This window comes from Hippoglossus stenolepis, chromosome 6, assembly GCF_022539355.2.
Source record: "Hippoglossus stenolepis isolate QCI-W04-F060 chromosome 6, HSTE1.2, whole genome shotgun sequence".
Lineage (NCBI taxonomy): Eukaryota > Metazoa > Chordata > Actinopteri > Pleuronectiformes > Pleuronectidae > Hippoglossus > Hippoglossus stenolepis.
The window spans coordinates 18,687,058-18,709,196 of record NC_061488.1 but is presented as its reverse complement, the minus strand read 5'-3'; the positions used below and the strand labels follow the sequence as shown (position 1 = coordinate 18,709,196).

General features: G+C 40.8%; 1 protein-coding gene across 2 annotated transcripts in view; it reads left to right on the top strand.

The window, feature by feature from the left end:
* The window catches only part of sema3h (sema domain, immunoglobulin domain (Ig), short basic domain, secreted, (semaphorin) 3H), a 111,434-nt gene that overhangs the window by 63,243 nt on the left and 26,052 nt on the right, over nucleotides 1–22,139 (top strand). For both annotated transcript variants that reach the window (XM_035159213.2, XM_035159212.2), the window contains exons 2-8: nucleotides 7,549–7,703; nucleotides 11,604–11,666; nucleotides 12,133–12,252; nucleotides 14,302–14,395; nucleotides 14,643–14,762; nucleotides 15,365–15,510; nucleotides 16,241–16,355. In XM_035159213.2, coding sequence (XP_035015104.1) covers nucleotides 7,549–7,703; nucleotides 11,604–11,666; nucleotides 12,133–12,252; nucleotides 14,302–14,395; nucleotides 14,643–14,762; nucleotides 15,365–15,510; nucleotides 16,241–16,355 — 813 coding nt within the window. The remainder of the gene's footprint in view (nucleotides 1–7,548; nucleotides 7,704–11,603; nucleotides 11,667–12,132; nucleotides 12,253–14,301; nucleotides 14,396–14,642; nucleotides 14,763–15,364; nucleotides 15,511–16,240; nucleotides 16,356–22,139) is intronic.

The following is a 22,139-nucleotide window of genomic DNA, read 5'->3' as shown; positions in this document are numbered from 1 at the left end:
AAACTGTCCCAAGAGTAAGGGTGGGGTGGGTGCAGCTGGTGTTTCACGACTGAGTCAGGGGTTATGTGTGCATGTGTGTGTTTGTTTGTGCATGGCGGACACATTTTTTTGTGTTTTTTTTTTTCATTTTGAGAGCCAGTCATCTTTGTAAGGTCAAAATTGGAAATGCAAAAATCTCACACAATTATGTGTGTGTATGAAGGATAAAGAAAGAAAATCTGAGTTGTAACCAAATACAGAGACTGATATTAAATCCAAATTTTCTTCAGTATTGAACATGTGTTGCTGACTCACCAACCTTCCTATCTTTGCAAATTGATCTCTGTGTATATTTGTGTGTGTTGAAGAAACCACTTTCAGTTCCCTCTCGCACATCTGAGTGTCAGCCTCCAGCTATTATGCTGATTTAATGCAACCAAAGTGAGAATGTGAGCAGGATTTATTTCAGCCTGTCTGACCCAATAGGATCTTGTGATATTAACAGATGCAGAATGTCGCTGGTGTTTCCAGCGCAGAGGTGGTTTCACATTCAATTAAGCTGAGCTTTTCACTTTATATTGAATTAAGCAAGGTCATAGCGCTCTTGTGGCACACAGTCTGAATGTAATTCAGATGCAGAGCTGGATGCTTGAACAAGCAAAGCCAGGCATGAATTCCACCAGGGCTGGATTCCCTGTAAAGAATGCGGCTCTCAGAAACGTCTTGCTTTTAAATGGCCGCCAAGAGGTTGTAGTTCCAGAAGTGGAGTACATGATATGCCTGGAATTTAAGAAATGTTAGAACATAGCTATTCGCCAAACAAAGTGGATGGATATTATCTTGTGTTCCCGTTAAATTTGGAATGTTGTTTTTTTTTGGATTCAGCAGCGTGTTTTAGAATGAGCAATGAATTGACACCAAAAGCTGAGAGAGGAAAATAGTCACTGCAAAAATATCAGTTTATACGGAAGACATAAAACAACTCAATTTGAAAACACCCACCATGGAACCTCTTCATATAGCAGGAAGAGCATGTGTATAATTAACATTCATTAACATATCCATTATTAATACTGTTATACTAATACTATTCTGTTAAAAATACTATGTTATTAATACTGTTATTCTGTTATTAATACAGCCCTTTCCAAACCTGCTCGTTTGTTTGATCCCTGGTGATGCTGGTTGCAGTTTTCTTAACTATAAAAGTCACCCGTCCACAGAACCCTGAGGCTGCACCACTACAGCTGCTGCACAAAGATGTTTATTCAAAGTTCAATGAAGATCGACTCCATATGCAGAACTGGACAATCAGTTGTTGTTGCTTTTGTTGTGAACACGCTGTTGTAATGATCAACAACGTCACTAAAGTTGATGAGTCCCAGCCCTCACTGCCTTATAACGCTGGTCATTTATTCACAGTTTGTTAATATTGAATGTTTTGCGTGTCAACACACTTCTTTGGGCCCTTAACAATACACATGTGAAGTGTGACGACGATAAGATGAATGTTTCTGGAGATTTGTGAGACACAAACAGACACATTTTTCTTGGAAGATAGATAGAAGATTTGGAAATATTGACTCTCCTTAGACACAGCTTTACTCCCAACACTTTTATCACCACTACTGAGTCTGAGTTGAAAGCAGAGGTGTAGCATTTACCAGGTCTTTTAAAAAAAACTCCCAGTTCGTCTTTGCACCGCTGCTGCACAAGAATTGTTGTGGAAGAAAACTCTGCATAAATTATTTGTACCCGAGGGCAACAAAATCATAAAAGCCTTGAACAAAACAAACAGAGAAGTCACCATTCTGTTGAATTCATTGTGCCGCCGATGCACCCACTGAGATTAATGAAGCCAAGATCAGTGTGACGCAAAACAATTTTACTCCCTGACCGTTTGCTGAATATACCCAACGGGTAATATGCAGAGATTTCCCACTGAGCTAAAGTATAGGTTTCTCCTATCTGCCATCAGAGTGTGGAGCTTTGCTCTCCTACAGTGACTGTTTCTCTGTTTCATATTACCTCTCCACATCCATTGAGTCACTTCTAGCTCCCTCTCTCTCTCTCTGCTCATTTCCCTTCTGCTCATCCATTTCTTGTGTTTTCGCCTGACTGTCAGCATGTTGTGGTTCCTCCTCCTCCTCCTTCCCCTTCTTCAACCTAATTTCTCAACTTTCTTGTCGCTGCCTCCATGACTCGACCTCTACCTTCTTTTTTCTCTTCCTCTCTGTCATTTTTTCCTACTCTTCTCTTCTACCACAATCACTCTGTTTCCTGCCTGCTCTCTCCCTCACCCATCATCCACCCAATCATCATTTTTCAGGCTGTCATCAAATATTTCTCTCTCTCTCTCTCTCTCTCTCTCTCTCTCTCTCTCTCTCTCTCTCTCTCACGCCACTCGTTTCATCTGCCTTTGTCACCCCTCAGCCCCGTCTCAGTCTACCTTTCTGCCCATCATCTGTCACTGTTATTACGCTACAATTTTCCCTCACACTCTCTCTACTCTTCCCCTTCATCTTCCAGTTGGTTCCATTTCCTCCCCAATTCACAAGTGTGCCCATCACTCCCCCCCCGCCCTGTCACTGTAACATGATTTTTACAGCCCCTTTCTCTTCCCCCCTCATCGACCTTTCCTGCCCAATCCCCACCTGTCTTTCCTCATTCCTTTTCTTCCTGCTCATCCTTATCATCATCCATCAATATTTATTAATTTCTTCCATCAGGATTTCCTCCTTTTTGATCTCCTCCTTCTTTCCTCCTCCCCCTCCACTCGTCGTCTGTCTATCATCCTATCATGTTTTGACATTTTTCCCATTCTCATCTAGTTGACTGTCATCTCCCATCACACCATTTTCATCTTGTTGTCACTTCGTTTTTCTCATATTGTCTCCCTGACGCTTCTCTTCCCCCGTCATCTCCTCCTCCCTATATCTTTGACTTTATCTGTCTCTTATATGCAGGCTCTCTCATTTAGTTGATAGTGAAAATGCACAGTGAAAAATAGAGATGTTATGTGTTTAAAAAAACAGCGATGCAATACAGGATCATAGTCAACAAAGAAGGCCAAGGCCCAAAAGTCCCCTTAAATTCAATCAAGCTGCACCAAATTACACACATTTGTAGATCCCCTGAATATGTTCTTTCAGATTGAATTCATCAAGATCCATGAATTATAGCCTGTGTAATCAGTGAAAATGTAAAAAAAACAAACACCACATCTTGCAATGTTAGAGAAAGAGATTTTGTCTAGATCCATGCCAAAGTTTAGTAGCATTTTACTCGGCCTGTGTACAATCTTTCAACCAAGTTTTGTTGAAATCTGTTCTGTAGTTTTTATGTAATCCTGCTGACAAACAACTTGTTTAAGTGCATACCTAAGCTAAGGCCCAGTAGTCCCTTAAATTAAGTCAAGCTGCACTAAATTGCACACAATGATAGATATCACTTCCCTAAACATGCCAGATTTTTTCCCCATCAAGATCCATGAATTATTTCCTGTGAAATTGGTGTAAGATGTAAAAAAACAAAAAAAAGCTCTCTCACAAAGTTAAAAAGTGATCCTAAAATATAATGGGTTAATTTTTGGCCCTTGTCTCATCCTTCAACCAAGTTTCATGGAAATCCATTAAGCAGTTTTTACGCAATCATGCTGGCAAACAAACAAAACAAACAGATCGGGAGTGAAAAAGCATAACCTCCTCAGCAGAGGAAATTGTCTTTTTTTGAATCACATGATTACATACCAGCCAAGAACTGTAAAAAGTCACATGGGCTCACAGCATGGAGCTTGTTAATTGGGCCGAGTTTTGGAAACCTGTCATCCTGCCGTGTTAGATATGTTAGACACGTTGTTTGGGTTTCTGTAAATGTATTTAACCATGATGAACTTCTCTGCACTCTCTTTGTCTTTGCTCACAAAGAAACTGCTTAATATGAACTTCAGGCTGCAACATGCATGAATGAAGTTACTAGAGCGAGAATATTCATATTTGTGCAACTATGTGGAGCTGAAATGGTGTGAGCAGGCAGCACCTGTCATGTCTGAGTATAATACGTAAACAGTTCCATGCAGCAAAAATGTCACGAACTATCGTAGACTGAGGATTCTTGGTTATTGTTTCTGGTCGTGGTCATTTCAAAAGATAATAATTACACAGCTGGTACAGTGCAGAGCCGAGTATTTACCTGATATCTTCAGTTTTCTGTACCGAATGTAACAACAGAGGTTGTGAGATTCTGTGCTGAGACACAATGTCGACACTGAAAAGGCATTACACAATCACTGACATTCTGTAATGCATTTTAATTCACTACTGGGTCATGGTAGGTGCAGGATGAAACAAGTGGCTCAGATATACCTCTACCCAGCCACATCTTACAGTTCATGCTGGGAGATGCCAAGGTTTTTCCAGATCAGGCAGAATATGTAATCCCTCCAGTATGCTCCGGGTCTGCTCTAGGGTTTCCTCCTACTTGGACGTGCCCAGAATACTTCCACAGATGGATTCCGGGCTGCATCATATTTCTATTTTTTGGGGATTCGGCATCTAAGAGCCATTATGACTTCATATAACTTTTCCGTATTGGTTTTAACATGCTTGTGGAAGACTTCATTATTTAAGCCTCTGTTTGATTAGAAAGCATCAGGAGCTGTCAGACATCATCCATTCATCCAAAACTTTGTATTGTAGGGATGATTCCTGTAGTTTCTGTAGATGAGACTGTCAATGTGAACAAAGAGCGCTGTAGTTTTGTTAGAGGAGAAGTTTGCAAAGTTGATTCTCTGCGGTTCTTTGTGATTATTTTGTACCAGTACATGAATGGTCTCGATCAAACAAGTGTTCATTTGAGCTAGAGATATGCTCAGGGTGGGTATGACCTTTCTTTCACCCCAGTCGGATGATATACAGCTCTTCATCTATCCTTTTTTATATCCAGCCTGTCACCATTTCATGCTCTTTCTCCGTGATTTCGTCTCATTTCTTTCTCAGTCTTCCGGATCAATCTAAGGCAGCATCTCAGCAGTGTCCCACTTCCCCTCATGTCTATCAACGTGTTTTTTTTCTTCTCCTCTCAACCGCTTGGTGTTCACTCCTCCACACATCATATTCTTCTATAAGTCTTCTCATCTTTTCTTAACTCTTCGTGACTCCCTTCCCCTTCTTTCTATTAAACCCACATGCCAACTAACATGATGCATACTGTAACATATAAAGAACAGATACAGCAGAGTGTTGAAGGTTTTCAGAGGCATTCAGCACTTTTTTTAGATCCCACATCTGCTGCAGTCTGCTGCAGTTTTAGATGTTAGCCACATGTTTTTCACAGAACAATGTTGGGGGAAAATGTATAGAATAAATGGCAGCCACAGAGATGTAGCAGAAGTTACTGGACAGATATTAGCTTTTTTTATTTTTGTGAGGTAAAAATGTGAAGCAGAGGTACTCTAATACAGCTAAAAAAGGAGAGTGACTCCTCTCCCATTGCCAGAGGATGGGTTTGCCTTTCTGTTTTATTTCATCCGATGAGTCACGTTTGACATCAGCAACGCACTGGAAACCAACGCGTTCTGGAGCCCAGTGACAATGTAACAGTGTTCACACTGTTATATCTTTTACTTCAGGCACTTTTCAAACTCAGTGGAAACTGAACAATTTTAGATGGCAGGAAATTAAATCGTAGCGTCAGAAAAGAACTGCGCCAGAAAAGAACTGCGCCAAATAATGAAGATGAATAAGAAATTCACCCCGGTGCCGCGTTTTCAACAGCTCCGATCTGCATTTCTTTGTCATTTCAGCTTAAAACCAACTTGAGAATGCAACAAAACAGCAAAACAGACAGTGTCAAACAAATATTTCCAGAAGAAGCTCAACAGGTTTTAACGTTATCAGATTGCGTTGAGGTTTTTAGGAGACTGATTTGTCAGCAGCCCAGTCTGTACAAACTATTTGTGAATTTAAAAAAAAGATTATTTACTTCAGCATGAATGAATGAACTGAGGGATCAATTTGTACAGAAACCATCCAAGCTAGAAAATCGCACCGTCTTAATACTGTAAGGCTTATTAAGCAGATTATATTCTGTGTGATACAATTATGGTCTTTGTGTCAGTTCAGATTCAACTGCATGAAGAAACACCCTGTGTGTCTGAGAGGTGGAGGAGGAAGCTGCACATGAGTGGCTGCCATATGTACCTTACAAAACTATACAAGTTATTTCCTTTAATAAGAATTAGACGAGAGAAGAAGACGATAAATCTTTTACCTTTTTTAAATCTTTGCTATAGTAAACCAATATTATGTGTTAAAGCAGCGTTGTGCATCATTTATGTAAATTAGAAGCTGTACACACATGCAAACCATTTGTCCTTGGGGTGTGGTTTATACACACGGGAAAATTTACTTCACTGCTTCTCGTCCCTTTGGTATTATATTTGGTATAAAAGCAGTTTAGAGTGTCCTGGTTTCTAAACACCAGCACACTGTTTACTAACACTACGGGCCAAATTTACTTGGTTTTGACGTTCAAACTGTTTTCATAAGCTCTTTCTGCCTCTCACCTACTTGGAGCTGCCAGTGTATGAAGTTATGCCTGATGCTGCTTCAGAGCCTATATGTTTATGCTTCCAGCTTTGTGAGCCGATGCCAAGTCCAGTCCGCTGAAGAACGCTCGGCAGTTCAAATATGAAAGTTAACACAAGACAGACGGACGTGCGATTCATGTCCTCGCTCAGCTATCGGCCAATCTCCCCCACCATATTTTTCATAGTTTAAGTGGTGCGAGAGAGTAACAGTTTAAACATGAAATGTGGGTGCTTGTTACCCATACTTTCAGTTCATGTTATCGTTATCACAAAATCTGTCTGGATATGTAGTGGCAGTTGGTGTGTTTGTTTTTCACCAAAAGATATGTTGCAGATTGTTTAGTTTGACCGAAGAATCCAGTGTGATAAGAAAAAATGAGGCTGGAACACAGAAAACTGACACGTTTCAGTATGTGTGTGCGTGTTTGATAGATAAAACAAATTTTAATTTTTTGGTATATATTGTTATACCCATGACTGTGTTTAAAACAAATAGACCATTGGGAACATTGACAGTATATAAAGATGCGTCTCCACTTCCTTGCACTATCACCACTTTTTTTAGCATCAAAAAAACTAATTAAAACCAAACTTACTGTAAAATTGAACACTTGAGTTTGATCAAAAATACCTAAAATGACAGAAACCATCTTTAAGAAAATCTTATTTAATGTGTATCTTTATATAAAGTCTGGACACTAGCTTGCCTGATTTTCATAACTTTCATGACAACCAAAATTTGTCATTTCACATTTTATATAAGAATTAAGTATTAATCAGTATACATTTTCAAACTTTCAAGGTTGACAGGCTAGCTGTTTGATTTGTGTATGTATGCTAAGCTAATTGATTATTTGTTTGTTTAGTTGTTGAATGAAAAAATGCATTGTTGATTTATTTCATTTACATCATTTGGGAAAAACAATGGAGCTAACAAAACTCAAACTCACAGCGCCACCTGTCCTCTCCTCCTTTGTCAGAGCTGATCCAGAACGGCCGCCTGCTGATGCTGCCCCTAGTGGCCGGAGACCTGCACTCCCTGCTGCCCGACGAAGATGGGAGGCGTCTGTACGTGGCCATGAAAGATAACCTGCTGTCTACTGGTCTGGACGACATCACACAGAACCCACGCAAGGTTAGAAGTGGAGGACGCACACACACACACACACACACACACACACACACACACACACACACACACACACACACACACACACACACCATACACACATTCACATACCATCTGAGGCAAGGTACGATACAGACATACTGCAGTCATACACATGGAAGTTGATGCATGTGTGGAGATACACGTGAAATACACACAGTCAAATGACAGTAGATTCAGATGACTGATGTGTCAGAGGCCAATTAAAGTCTTTGTCAGCTCTAGAACTAAGGGCTAACGTGTTGTCTGAAAAAGTGGAAAACCTGAGTGGTAAAAACTTCCTTTCATCGAGAAAACACGTTATTTTCTTCACATTTTTCACATTCCCTCTTCTACCACATTCACTGCAGACAGTTCACCTCCACATTTTTTAACCAGAATGGCACTCAGTAGAGCGCATACCTCCTCCAAGGCCCAGTAGTTCCCTTGAATTCAATCAAGCTGCACCAGATTTCACACACTTATACTGTGGATATCAGACCTCTAATGTGCCAAGATCCATAGATTATTCCTTAGGAAAACTGTGAAAATAATGAAGAATACCCTATGTCGCAATGTCAGAGGTTGTGAAGAAAAATTCCGGGATCTGCCCCCTGATCTGGATCCATACCAAAATGTAGAGGGTTCCTTCCTGACCCATACTGCTTCCTTTCCACCAGGTTTCATGGAAATCTGTTTAGTTATATTTGTATAATCTTGCTTACAATCAAACGAACAAACTTGGATACAAGCTTACATAGAAACCAACCAATTAAAAGGGACAGAGGTGAAAACATAACCTCATTGGTGTAGGTAATAATCAGACAACACTACTTTTAAATACAATATATTGATTTATGTATGTACAATTTGGCTTTAATGATTTAATCAATCAGTAATTTTCTTTTCATGTCAACATTTTAAAGACCAGGAGTTTTATATGGCATCAATAATATGAAGCTTAATGGTATGAGGCTTAAAACCCTGAGGCAGGAAGTTTCCTGTCAGCTCGGCCTTTTCTGGATTCAGCTGTTTCTGTCCCGTGAAAATCACTCATCCTAATGAGACTGAGCTATAATATTCATGTTGCCAAGCACCAGAGTCTGCATTGTTCACATCAATGGTGCGACTAAACATGACTGACACCAGTGTAAACTTAATTCAAACCCAAACCAAAATTCGCAGCAGGAATCACACCATTCAGATGCACAGGAAGATATATCTGGGTGGAAATTTTGTTGTGGGTGGAATGTTTAAACCAATCTGACGAAAAACTCAAACAGCGGCTATTTGTTAAGAGGTTACAGGTCTTTTGGAGTTTGTGCCGCAGCTTTAACACGGTCTCCAGACAGACACAATTATGGTTTGTCAGCCAGACAGGTTGAGTTCAGGGTCACAGCAAGGACAGCCTTTTAATAACTCTACTCTGTCTGATCAAATCAATACCCCCATCAGTCAGAAGTACTCACACGCTATAAGACAGCCAAACAGGTGAGCAAGCAGACAAACAGACAGTGAAACAGACAGAGAGACAGCAGTCAAGCTGGCCAGCCACCCACTCAGCCAGGCAGCCAGCCAACAAAAGGATAGATAGTCATAGACAACTCATAACTCAGCTCTGTGCAGGCTGTTAAGTTATATATTTGTACATACAGTATTTATAGTCTGTTTATACAGTTCCAGCTCCTATGCAGTTTTTTCCCTTGTGGTGTTAAAACCACTCACGGTGCCATGTTCTCTGTATTTCTGTTTATTTTCTCTGCTACCGACATCCGCGTCTTCTTATCAGCACTGCTCCAAGAGACCGAGTGATGCCTTCTTTCATTCGTTTAATCTTCTCACAACTTTAAACCTAACACACAATTATAGTGTATTTATCAACAATCGTAGCCGACGCAGTGAAACCAAGGAGATGTGTAACCCGCTCCATCATTGCAGGGCTGAGAGCGGAAGGTGACGATGTTGTCATCAGTCATTTTTTTTCTTTGATCAGGCGAACAGCTCTCACGAAATTCCTTCTGAAACCCACATTTCACAATGGGTCACCAGGGGTTTGAGTGTGTGTGGCCTTTCATTGCATATTTCTTCTGTACTCATTACCATTACACCCATTGTTTCTGTTTTCTGTCTTTCTTTTCACAGTCAAAGAGCATTTTAACACATTTTTTAGATTTATTTAAGTCCCTTTATACATAAAGCCACATTCACCTTATTTGTTGATTAAAGTGACATCCAGCATGCTTTTCACACAGGGGTGCATTTCCATTAACCAGAGTTTTTACTGGGTGAGAATCCTTTGGTGGTGGTCCGTGTTCCTGTCAGTTGGTATTTGGAGATAAGGGGGAACGTGGTCTCTAATCTAATCTGATGGTCTCGGCTCCACACAGCGCGCTGCAGGAATGACTACATCAGGGAGCAATTACTGGCTTTGCGGAAACTGTTTCCTGAATGCATCATCATTTGTTATTAATCACATTTGATGAGCTGGTGTCACATTTTCTTGATTAAAGCAATTTCAGGCAAAAAAAGGGAAAAGAACAAAACAAGTGCTTGAGGGTTTTCTGTTAGGAGCAACATCCATTCACTGATCATGTGACACTAACAATGAGCTTTGTAGTTGGACTGTAAGACTTTTTATTTGGCTGAAACTTTACAGGTTTTCACAGTTTGTGTGGTATTTGGAGATAAGTGGTGACGATCACTTATCATATCGATTCAATCTGCTCCACCATTGTGGTCTCTGAGGGAATGACTGACTCAGGGAAATATTTTGATTAGTCATGTAGCTGCCATCTGACACTAAGCCACACTTCTATCTCTCTCTCTCTCTCTCTCTCTCTCTCTCTCTCTCTCTCTCTCTCTCTCTCTCTTTGTAGGCCATTCTAATTACAAATGAATCTTTCCATGTCTTACCCCAATCCACTGCAAGCAAACCCAAACAGGCCCAAAGCAAATTGGACCTGATTGAGAAACAACCCATGGATTTTATTCAAACGCAGTGATTTAGAATGTTTAAGAAAGTAGATAAACATGTGGCACTTTGTAATGTTTTGCCTCTAATTTGTTTCAGGCCTCCACAAAAGGCTTGATTATGTTAACATCTTCATGTCTGCCCCTGAGCCATGAATGAAACAACCTCCTCTGTGCTTATAACGTTTCCAGGTTCCATTGCCTGTCTCACATATGCATCACAGAGATGAGAGGAATTGTGTTGTTGACCGCACATTAATATGATTCTTGATGCGCATGACAAAGAACCCACATACAATGGAAAGAACATAGGCAACAAGACATGAAGCATGTACATAAGCTTCTGTGTGGGAAAACTCTCCAACCAAAACAGATTATCCAACATTTTAGCTTCCTAGCTAGATCTTTTGCAATATGCTGTGACAATTTAGTCATCTGCATTGTAACAAAACCATTGACAGCTGGAGTTGGTGTCAGCACTTAAGTAATAATACAAAAAATATCCTATGAACATTTGTTTAGATTTAGAAGTACTGTAAACAGGGATGAGCTGAACAAAGAAATCTGCTTCATACAAAGTATTGACAGTTGGTGCATTTCCGTGAACCAGAATCTGTAGCCATAGTGGATTACTTAGTCATGTTGTCACTATCACTGCTGCTCTGACAGCTTGGTTTGTAATCATGACTAACCGGCACCCAGCCATTTGGTTTTTAAATTCTTCTTGCTGTTTGAACATCAAACATTAAAATCTCCCTCTTCCTCTCTTGTCCTCTTTCTTCTAGATTAGTCATACATAGCTGTCACCTGCCAATGCCAAAAGCCTTTTATCAGAAATTGTAGCCTGAGTAACAAAACCACTTTTAAAATCTCTTTCTCTCCCCTCTTTGTTTACTTTATCTCTCTTGCTCTCTGCAGCTGTACTGGCCAGCCAGTCCGGACCGCGTCCAGGAATGTCTCATGGCTGGGAAGGATCCAGAGGTGATTTAAGACGCAGTGCACACACATACAAATACACACACTTACAGGTACTGCAGTAACTACTGCGTGGATGAATGGCAGGTCATCATCTTTTTAATTCACATCGGGGAGGAGATATATTTACCCAGAATCCTAGACAGATATGGATCAGTGGCTGCGTACTACCACACAAGGAACTGTCTGAAAGACTGTCTGACAGTTAAGCAAGACAGTTGCATGATAGATTACAATCTAGAACGGAAGTGAAGTTGAAAGAATCTGATTCATTTGGGAACAATAAACATGAGAGATGCTGGCAGGGATATCAAGACTCAGGGTGGCTGCATTTATTCAGACAAAAAGAAAAGACAGGTACGGGACAAAATGGACAATATAACCAATATCATAAATATGTAATAAAACAATGACATGAAACATTCAGCATCTGCATTATGTCTCAACTTGTTTCTCTCTCTGTCTCTCTCAGTTGGAGTGTGCCAACTTCCTGCGAGTTCTGCAGCCTTTTAATCAGACTCATCTGTACGTATGTGGCACCGGGGCCTTCAACCCTCGCTGTGCTCTCGTCGCTACCAACGTCTTCCAGCGGGTAACTACAAACACACGTATATACACACAAGTAATCCTTTTGTTTAGCCGCTTAAGTAGAACGTAGGGCCTCTGTCACTGTGACTGGAAGGTGAATCACTGGATCAACGTAGTGTTTCTTAATCTTTGTGAAAGAACTTTTAGCAGCAGTTTACACATAGACACGCTCAGAATTAAACTATAAAAGAAGGATAAAAAGGCAAACTGGACCACACCATGAAAGCATGAACAACAAATTTAGGCACGTACTGTGGGTGTGACGTGGCAGATTTTCATATTTCAACTATAAATTAACCCTATAATTGAAGATTGAAGAATATTTTTTAAGGAGAATGTTTTTTTCTCTCACCTACTGCACCTCCAGATATAACGTTAGAGCAGAATGATTTTCAGTGGATCTGACCCCTCCTGCCCACCACATCCACACAGCTGTAGTTGCCCTTTAAATACATAGCTTGCAAGATATTGTCAAGCTTCTTTTAGATCATTCAACATTTATTTTAACTCGGTAATACATTGAGGGAGAGACCTAATTTACATTATAGTCAAGTACACAAAATGAACAAAACATTCCAAATCACCAAGAAAACATAAAAGAAAGAGTAACATTTGCTAAATAGCAAAAGCAAATGCAAAATTCAAAAATGTAATTTAAAACAAATGTATCAATTAAAACAAGAACAGCTGGAGGTACAACAACTAAAATTGATGAGATTAACAACTTAAATAGCCCTAAGGATAAAAATGAGTTGAGCTTTAGGTTGTTTTGAATGTTGTTCCCTGTTGCAGGTGCAAGATTAGAAAACTGGATTTTCTGAGCTCAGTTAAAACAGTTAACTGAGCAGTGTAATCCAGTCATTTGAAGGTGTTCGATGAGAGCCCACATTCAAAGACAGCAGTGATGTGTGTGTGTGTGTGTGTGTGTGAGTGAGCGGGGGTCGACATCCACAGCAGACTCCCCTCCCAAGGACAGTGGGACCCAGTGTGAGACAGCGCTGTGCTGTGGGATAAGTACAGGTTGGATATAGCAAGTGTTGGATGAGAGCCCACATTTAAAGACAGCAGTGAGGTGATTTAAGGGGGGAAAAGACCAATAAGAATATGCATATAAGCCAAAATTGAAATTAATATACAAAAGGCGTAGTTGACTGCAGAACAGGCTGCTGTTCCTACCACCCACCCTCCTGTGTTTGTGTTCTAACTCCAAGCACCAGCCCTCATACACCGGCCTATCAGCAGCTGAAATATCATGTGTGGTGTCTGCCCCTATGCCCATATATCAACCAGGGTTTACTCTGTGCCATCTGTCTGTAATATACACAGTGTTCCTTTTGTCATTGAGGCTGCACTCTGGGGGCTACTGGACATTGTAGATTTTTTATTTGACATCTTTGTGTCAAATATAATATAAATGTAATTCTAGAGCCCGGGAGTGTCTCCCTTATACCCCACTGATAATTAATCATCATTAGGACACATGTGGGTTATCATTCTGTCAGAAATAGGTTAATGGTTCTAAATTCCCTCAGGGTGTGTGTGCATGTGTGTGTAAACCTGTGCCAGTTGTGGGGTCAGAGACTATGTGGGATTTTGTGTGTGTGGGTATGTGCATTCCTGGATCTGTTTTTTGTTAGGTTGCATGCATGCCTTTCAGAGCAATGTGTGTGTGTGTGCCTGTGTGTGTGTGTGTGTGTGTGTGTGTGTGTGTGTGTGTGTGTGTGTGTGTGTGTGTGTGTGTGTGTCAGCTAACAGCTAATCCCATGAAAGGGTGTGTGAGATCAGAGCAGAGGTTCAGACTAGGTGCTTAGAGGAGCTGGTGGTGCTGACTGTTTTAAGACTGGACTTCACACATTTTTAAATCCCTCCACTTAGCCCAATTACCCTCACTTGGTCGCTCGCTCTTTGTGTGTGTGTGTGTGTGTGTGTGAAAACGTTTTTCCTGCTTATTGGACAGAATCAGTGGATATATAAAATAAATTATGTATTAAAGAATAAACATTTTTTTCTCTTGTCTGTCTGAGTGACTTCTGTCTTGGTTTTCTTTTCCCAGTCAGAGCACCAGACTCTCTCCTACAGCCAGACAGAGTGTGGGAAGGGCAAATGCCCGTACGATCCGTTCCAGAAAACAGCCTCTGCAGTTGTTGGTATGTTGACTGTCTGTTTCCTGATATCAGTTTACAACAAATTGCAAGTTAACGCAGGAACTGCGCCAACATATCTGTGAGGTTTTTTCCAGTTTCTCATCAGAAAAAAACGATGGAATTAGAAAATCAGAAGAAAATGTTTACCCATGGGACCAATAAAGAGATGGGATCAAAAATTCTGATTGTCAAAAACATTATCCGTTCTGTTTTTACTAAGAATACCTCAACGTTTTATTTTTCCATGAAGATGGAGAACTGTATGCTGGGATCACCTCAGACTTCATGAGCAGGGACTCTGCCTTCTTCCGTAGTCTGGGCAGCCGCCATGTCATCCGCACTGAGCAGTACGACTCCACCTGGCTGCAGAGTAAGCACAAAAAAGTATCCCTCTATCCCCTTAATGTCACAATAGAAGTTTCAGTATTTCTGCTAGAAATCAGAAAATATTTTTATACAAGATAAAGTTACCTTGCACATGCTCCCCAGATTGCCAGCTTTATAACGTGTTAATGTTCGCCTGTCTAAACTGTGAGTCATCAACTAAAACATGCAGTGCCCTTCTAATATGCTCATGGTTCAGTTTTTACTGGCTCTTTTAAAATGAAACTCAATCACAATAACAACCATCCTTTTTTTTATTCTTGTTTTTATAAACTGAATATCCTGAACTGAACTGAATATCTTCTACTTTAAATCAGCATCTCAGAAACCCTGTCCTACACGCTCGCTTGGTGTTTTATCGTGTGTTGACGTCTGCAACTGATAACAACAAGATACATGTTGACTTTCTCTGCCATTCAAAAAGTCAATTGTACCGCCATCATCCCTTTGCTCTATCTCTTGTACATCCTTATATGCATGTTACGTGCATATCAGCAGAGTTGGTTTGCATTACATTTGATTTACAATTTACCCATGTTTTTGTGTGTGTGTTTGTGTGTGTGCGTGCGTGCACCTCTCTCTCGCCAGATGCCCAGTTTGTACGGGTAGCGCCACTGTCTGAAACTGATAACCCAGAAGATGATAAGGTCTACGTGTTCTTCACTGAGCGTGCTCAGGAGGCAGAAGGGGCTGCTGGGAAAGTGCTCTACTCCAGGGTGGCGCGTGTGTGCAAGGTACGGTGCAGAGTTTGTTAGAGAAAGATAGAGACCAGGTACATGTGTTTGTGTTCTCATATCAGAAACTGTCTGCGTGTAATTTACGTAAATGTCTGGCTGAACAGGTAGAGCTCGTATGTGCTGGTCTGTGTGTGTGTGTGTGTGTGTGTGTGTGTGTGTGTGTGTGGGAGTGTCTTCTGAGGTGTGTGTTTATGTAAAAGAATGGATATGTATGACTGGAATTTCGAGCAGTCTGGTATAGATACGCTTATTGAAGTCTGTTTTTAAAGGACTGTTTATGTGTTTGTCCCTATCACTGTCGTCACTGTATCTTCTGCTCCACTGTGATGCCCTGTCAGTGTTTGTATCATCTGCTTCTTTATGTGGATCTGTATAGACATGCATGACTTTGTTTGAATATTTGCATGAATATTTGTTGTCTCATTATCTGTTTGTGTATATATGTTACACAACTGTTGGAAAACAGGTTTAAAAATTCCATCAGTGTGTAATTTAAAAAAAGAAATTGTGCATTAAATAGCATTTCTGAAGTAAGATAGAATGGTAGTAATTTAAATGAAGTGTCTTTACAATAGGCTGTATATTCTTTAATCTTTAGTTGGATTTACTTCATGAGGTGGCTCATGTTCCAAGGATTCTCTTAAAATATTTGTATAAAATAGAGATTAATGGCTGGGACACACTATGTTTGTACATTCTTTTAATGTCTATTCTGGATTTTTTTTAGAATGACATTGGAGGCCAGAGGAGTTTAGTTAATAAGTGGAGTACCTTCCAAAAGGCTCGTATGGTGTGCTCGGTCCCAGGACCAGACGGCCTGCAGACGCACTTTGACCAGCTGCGTGAGTACACGCACAAGCATCAAATGACAGTAAAATACATGCACAATAAAACTAAACACATCCGACAGGCCTCAACCACTGGTAACATCAACATCTGGAGCTCTGCCACTGAATTAAAGAGGACCTGAGTTCAAACACTCTGTGTGTGTGTGTGTGTGTGTTAATGAGTGTGATTCATGAGGAGCAGGAACTTGTGGCTCAAATAGTTTGAGGTGACAGAGAGTTTGCACGCTGAAGAAACTTAGTGCTCAACCACAGCCTCTGTCTGTAAGTGTGTCTGCATGGCTCCACTGTTACCACGGTGATCAACAGGCCTGACGGTCACCTTGGGTTCGTCTTCGTGCCTCAGCCTTGGTAACCACAGCAACCATTCAACATTCAGTTGCTGTGGACTTATTCAGATGTTGAGGACTGCGCCAGTGTCCTCTGGTTGGCTCTGTGTGTGTGTGTGTGTGTGTGTGTGTGTGTGTGTGTGTGTGTGTGTGTGTGTTCAGGAGCACATCTATGTAGGCATGACGCTTTAAAGGGTATTTTGAGTGAATTACGGTATTAGCCTTTGTCTTACTGTCCACTCCGTCTATTCATCAGTCTATCATCAGATGTATGACTCTAATTTTCTGCATTAAGCTGTGAACTAGTGCTTTACTCTTGGTAGTCTTAGTCTTGTAGACTCTCTACAAGCTGATTTTGCATGTGAATATGCAGAATCTGCAGCTGAGTGAAAAGAGTCTGGGGCCAGAAGCCTTCTAGTTTTCGTCTCGAGTTCGACCAATCATGTTTTGGCAGGCTTCTGTTGCCTGCAGGTAAACAGTCCATGTGGAGAGCAAAAGAGGCAGAACACATTGACTGAATGCATCGGCTATTAGCTTTTTAATTTATCTGCATTCTTATGTGGATAGCTGTGAATAGAGATTAGCCAAAATACAAAAAAGTATCGCTGTTTGTGTTTTGTGTAGAGAAACGTTTGACTTGTGTGATTAAAGAAACTAGCATGACTGTAAACAGTATACAGTGAGTGTAAGACAGCAGAGATTGGGCCCAGATATCCGCTGTCTACACTGGAAGCTGAGTATTTGCTGACGGGCTCCAAGATTGCACTCCAGTCACTTAGTATTCTTACAAACATCAGTGGTGATGAACATATTACTCTATATTTATAAAGGGCAACAACCAGCCTTCATTGTTGTGCCGCTTTGAAAGACCCTGTCAATCCAGACAGTTGTCTTCAGCTACTGAGTGCTGAGACTTTACGTTCACCAAACGTCTGGTCCTGATAAAACTGACACTTCTCATTAATCACCAGGTCAGAAATCTGCTGTATAGCTTTTTAGAGGGTGGTAAAGCGTTTTCTTAATAACACTGCAGACTGCAGTTATGAGCTGTAAGATTCTTATGGTGCACAGGTATTTGCCTCTGTGTGTCGTTTTATGTTAGTGTTTCTGAATATGATTCATACGATCTGTTATTAAAAGAAGATCCTCTGGAGATCTCTAAATCCTGGGATGGCCCCATAACATGTCACGTTACAAACACTGTAATAAGCAGAGTAGGTTGGTCTAGGTGCAGGCCGAATATTCCAATATAGCTTTTCTTCCCAACCCGTTCTAGCTCGCTAAGAAAACAGCTTCCAGTCACATCTCAGGAGGGTTTCTCCCTCTGTGCTGCTCTGTACTATACAAGCACCACTTTATGTCCAGCAGTGTTATTACTTTCAGTAAAGTGGAGGTTAAAATATTTTAAATCCCCTCAAGAATAGATCCTGGAGAATGGTTTCAATCCATCAACCTCTGGGTTATGGGCCCTGCATGCTCCCACAGCCCCACTCTGCTAAAAGTCACTACAGGTAGGACTGCATTGGGCCACTGGGGCTTCACAGCTCTAAGTACTGTTTTTAGATGAAAAGTGTGTGTTAACAACTGTGGGGTGGTGTTTGAAACACATGGCTGTTAATTCTGGTCCCAGGATGGCTGTTTACTGGCAGAAAGGGTGTAACGAAAAGGTGCTATGGTCATTCAGGGAATTGAAAGCTCCAGTGTTCATGCAGTTTGAGCCATAGTTTATGGAGGTGCTATACTAAACAGCTGAAGTAATTCTTTAGGTAATGGGTCAGACTACACATTATCAGCCCAATTGTAAGCAGGTCCAGAAGAACTATGGCACTGGGTGGGTCTGGTGTGCATTGTTAGACAGAAACTGTCACAGATTTCTTTAAACCTTCCATGACAGCTTTCATCAACTCTATGGTGTTGACTGTTGCTGACAATCAGCTGCTGGTAAAAGGCGATTAGCAGAGGATGGTTTCAATCCATCGACCTCTGGGTTATGGGCCCAGCACGCTTCCGCTGCGCCACTCTGCTGTTGTACACCACAATGGAAACATTGTCACAGGCTTTACACAGAAAACGAAGAAAGGAACATGAAAAGCAGGGCGCAAACGTTGTGGTGCAGAGCATTGAAAGCTGTGGTGACATGAGACAAAGCAATGACGTAACCAAGCAACAATGCTTGGGCTGAGTTATCCCTCTCTGCAGCACAGACTGTTTCCCTGATACCGACAAGTCTGTTTCTGAAATCCACACTTCCTCATGATACAGATTGGCACAAGTGCATTCATTTGTTGGATGGGAAAACAAATACGTTTTCAGGTGTATGACAGAGTTCTTGTACTTTATATTTCTTCCAAATTATGTTTTTATACGTGTTCTGAATATGTGCTAAATATTTTACGAGCTGAAGTACTTATAAGTGTTGTCTCTCACCTGAGAGGGGATTTGAACGTACAGTTTCAGGCTTAAGAGCCCTTTTCCTTCTCTATTCCACCAATGTGGCTAATCTTCTCATGATACTTTTCCCTGTAGGAGAAGTTCACCATTGTCTACATTTAGCAACTTGTGAAGCAAAACACAGTCACCTCAGATGACCATTGGGGCTTCAGGTTTTGCTCACTGTCAAAAAGCATTGGACATGTGCAAAGAGAGCACACAGAAACAGAGAGAGAGCTTTGTGGAGACAGGGCTGGTTTCTTATCACTGCTGTTTTTGTAAACGGAAAAATCGCAGAATAAACAACATCTCTCTGCCGAACACACACACTCAGAATAACTTGGTGTGAACATGCATTAAATCATTCAATAGACTAAATAATACACTTTTTCTTTCTAATAGTCTAACCTTTTCACAGATGCAAATATGAAGTGTTTCAATGCAGGCACACACACACACACACACACACACACACACACACAGCTTTGGAGCTGTTAACACACTTTCACAAGCTTCAGCCTGTCAGTGTACACAAGGCAGTTCTGACTTGTCAGGAGCATAAACATTTCTAGCTAGCATTCCTGTGGCCACATTTCACACATCTGATAAGGTTGCCTACAAATTTGTTTGTGAACACTTCTCAGCAGAACACTTGTTCAAAACCGCAAACCCGTATACAGGAGATTAACTCATCAGGTTAAGAATGCTGTGAGTGTTGTGTTTACGCCATGCTCTGTCACACAGAATCACTACAAATCCAACATACCCTTGATGGTCCGCGGGTCCCTCATAGAAGTGGATCCCACCCATCCCACCTGACTGTGTGTGTGTGTGTGTGTGTGTGTTAGTGTGTGTGTGTGTGTGTGCAGAGCCATTAGATTATGCACAACATTTTGAGGCTCCTCAGTCACAGAAAACATGGAAATCAATCACCTACAGTCAAATAAACCACCAGGCACCAAACTTTGTGAGTGAGAGTTCACGTTGAAAGTATGTGTGACTATGTGTCAGTGCCACTTTAGCTTTTTTTTAAAGGTGAAAACAACACCATAAAGTGCACAAATAATAGATGTTGATGTCACAAACAAACAACTCTCTATAAAAATGTGAATCCTGGATTACAATACTTTTTAAACCAAACATTGAAGGCCTAGTTTTTATGGATAATCATAGTGTTAGAGCTGGGGATTAATTTTCGATATCAACTAATATATATTTTTTATTCCTGGCCATATCACCCAGCCCTACCCAGTGTATGTATTTATTCTGTGCATACCATCTAACAACAACATAGGAAACATTCACCTTTACAACTTCAGTCATTTCAGTCCCTGAGCAGCTCATAAAAGTTCTTACAAGAAGAATGATAGGAATTCCAACTCCACAGATGGTAGAAAATCTGGGATTTATAAGGTGGAATAAATGCCTTTGCTGGTTATAACACAATTAAATCATGATTTATACTGTGACAGAGAAAACTAATACCTGTTACCGGTCAATGTAAACTATGCAAAGGCAGTAATGTGTATTTGGATGATCCTGGATCACCCCTATGACAGACTGGCAACCTAAGCAGGTAATGGATGGATACATTGATGGGTGTTCGTCTTTATGCCTTCGCCGGGTAGGTTATGTCTTCACCTGTTTCTGTTTGTTGGTTGGTTTGTAAGCAAGAGTACACAAAAAACTTGATGGATTTCCATGAAAAGGAAGTGGTATGGGTCAGAGGATGGGTCAACGTATAACATTTTGGTGCCGATCCAGATCGGGACAGATCCAGGAAGTTTTCCCTGGTAATAATTCATAGAACTTGAGGAAAAGAATCTGCAACATTTAGGGAACTGATATCTACAAGTGTGTGCAATTTGGTGCAGTTTAAAGGAAATTAAGGGGATGTTGGGGTTGTGGCAGAGGTATGTGCTCTACTGAACAATTCAAGTTAAATAGTGATCCTCCCCAGAAAAAAAACCATAGACTAAATATACACTGATAAAGCATCAGTCTTTTCAGTAAGTGTTGTTGTAGCTATTATGATAAACCAGGATATTTCCCTTGACCTCACCAGTTTGTTTTTGTGCCTAACAAACAACATATTTTGTTAAAATCGGAGAACTTGTAAATGGTTTATTCACCTCTGTTTCCTGTAGTATATGTTTGTGGTCGTTTACTCACATGTTTGACGATGTTTTTGAGCGCCCTCACACTTGTTTTGAACAGAGCATCTGGAATTTGATCGTCTCCTGTTCTGACTTCAGAGACAAATTTGCTTTGGGGTTATTGTTCAGTTACATTTGTGTCTAGGACTGCAGAGGCTGCGTTCACGTTTATGAGACTTACTGTTAATGTGTCTAGCCCTTGTTGTCGATGTGACTGTTATCTGCCAAGCCGAATTGAACCACAATTATTAAAAAACCAAAGAGTTGAGTGGAAGTGATTCATGTCAGCTGTTTTCTCTCTAAACGAGGTCAGACATTCTTCCTGCTGTCCCTGCGAGCTGGAACAACCCATCTTCTCATCTGGAGAAAGGTTCAACACACAAAAAGGCTGTTTACTGCTGTTGTTGTGGAGGACAACGGCCCTCTGCGGTTAGACTCCAGCATCATGACGTTAGAGACAATGGGGTATTTACGGGCCTTTTCGTCATATATTTTGTCTGTCTGTAAAATTTAATGTTCCGGGCAGAAGACAGCGCTCATATCCTCATCATTACATCAAGCACTGACGTTGGAAGGGAGTAGTATCACTGGAGCAGTCTGGGACTGTACTGAAGGATAAGTATTGTATCTGAATATAAATGAGTTGGGGGGGAAAAGGAGAAGAAGAGGAATATTAACTATGTTTTATACTTAAAGGGCAAATCTGACGGAGGGAGAGAAGATGAGGAAAGGGCCTGTCATCTTGTCAACCACTCTGTATGATGAGGGGAAAAGTCTACAGAGGTCAGAAAGAAAGAATTATTCAAAGCAAAAGACAGGATGAAAAGAAGAAGGGGAGAGGACAAAGTTAGGATGGGGATGATAAA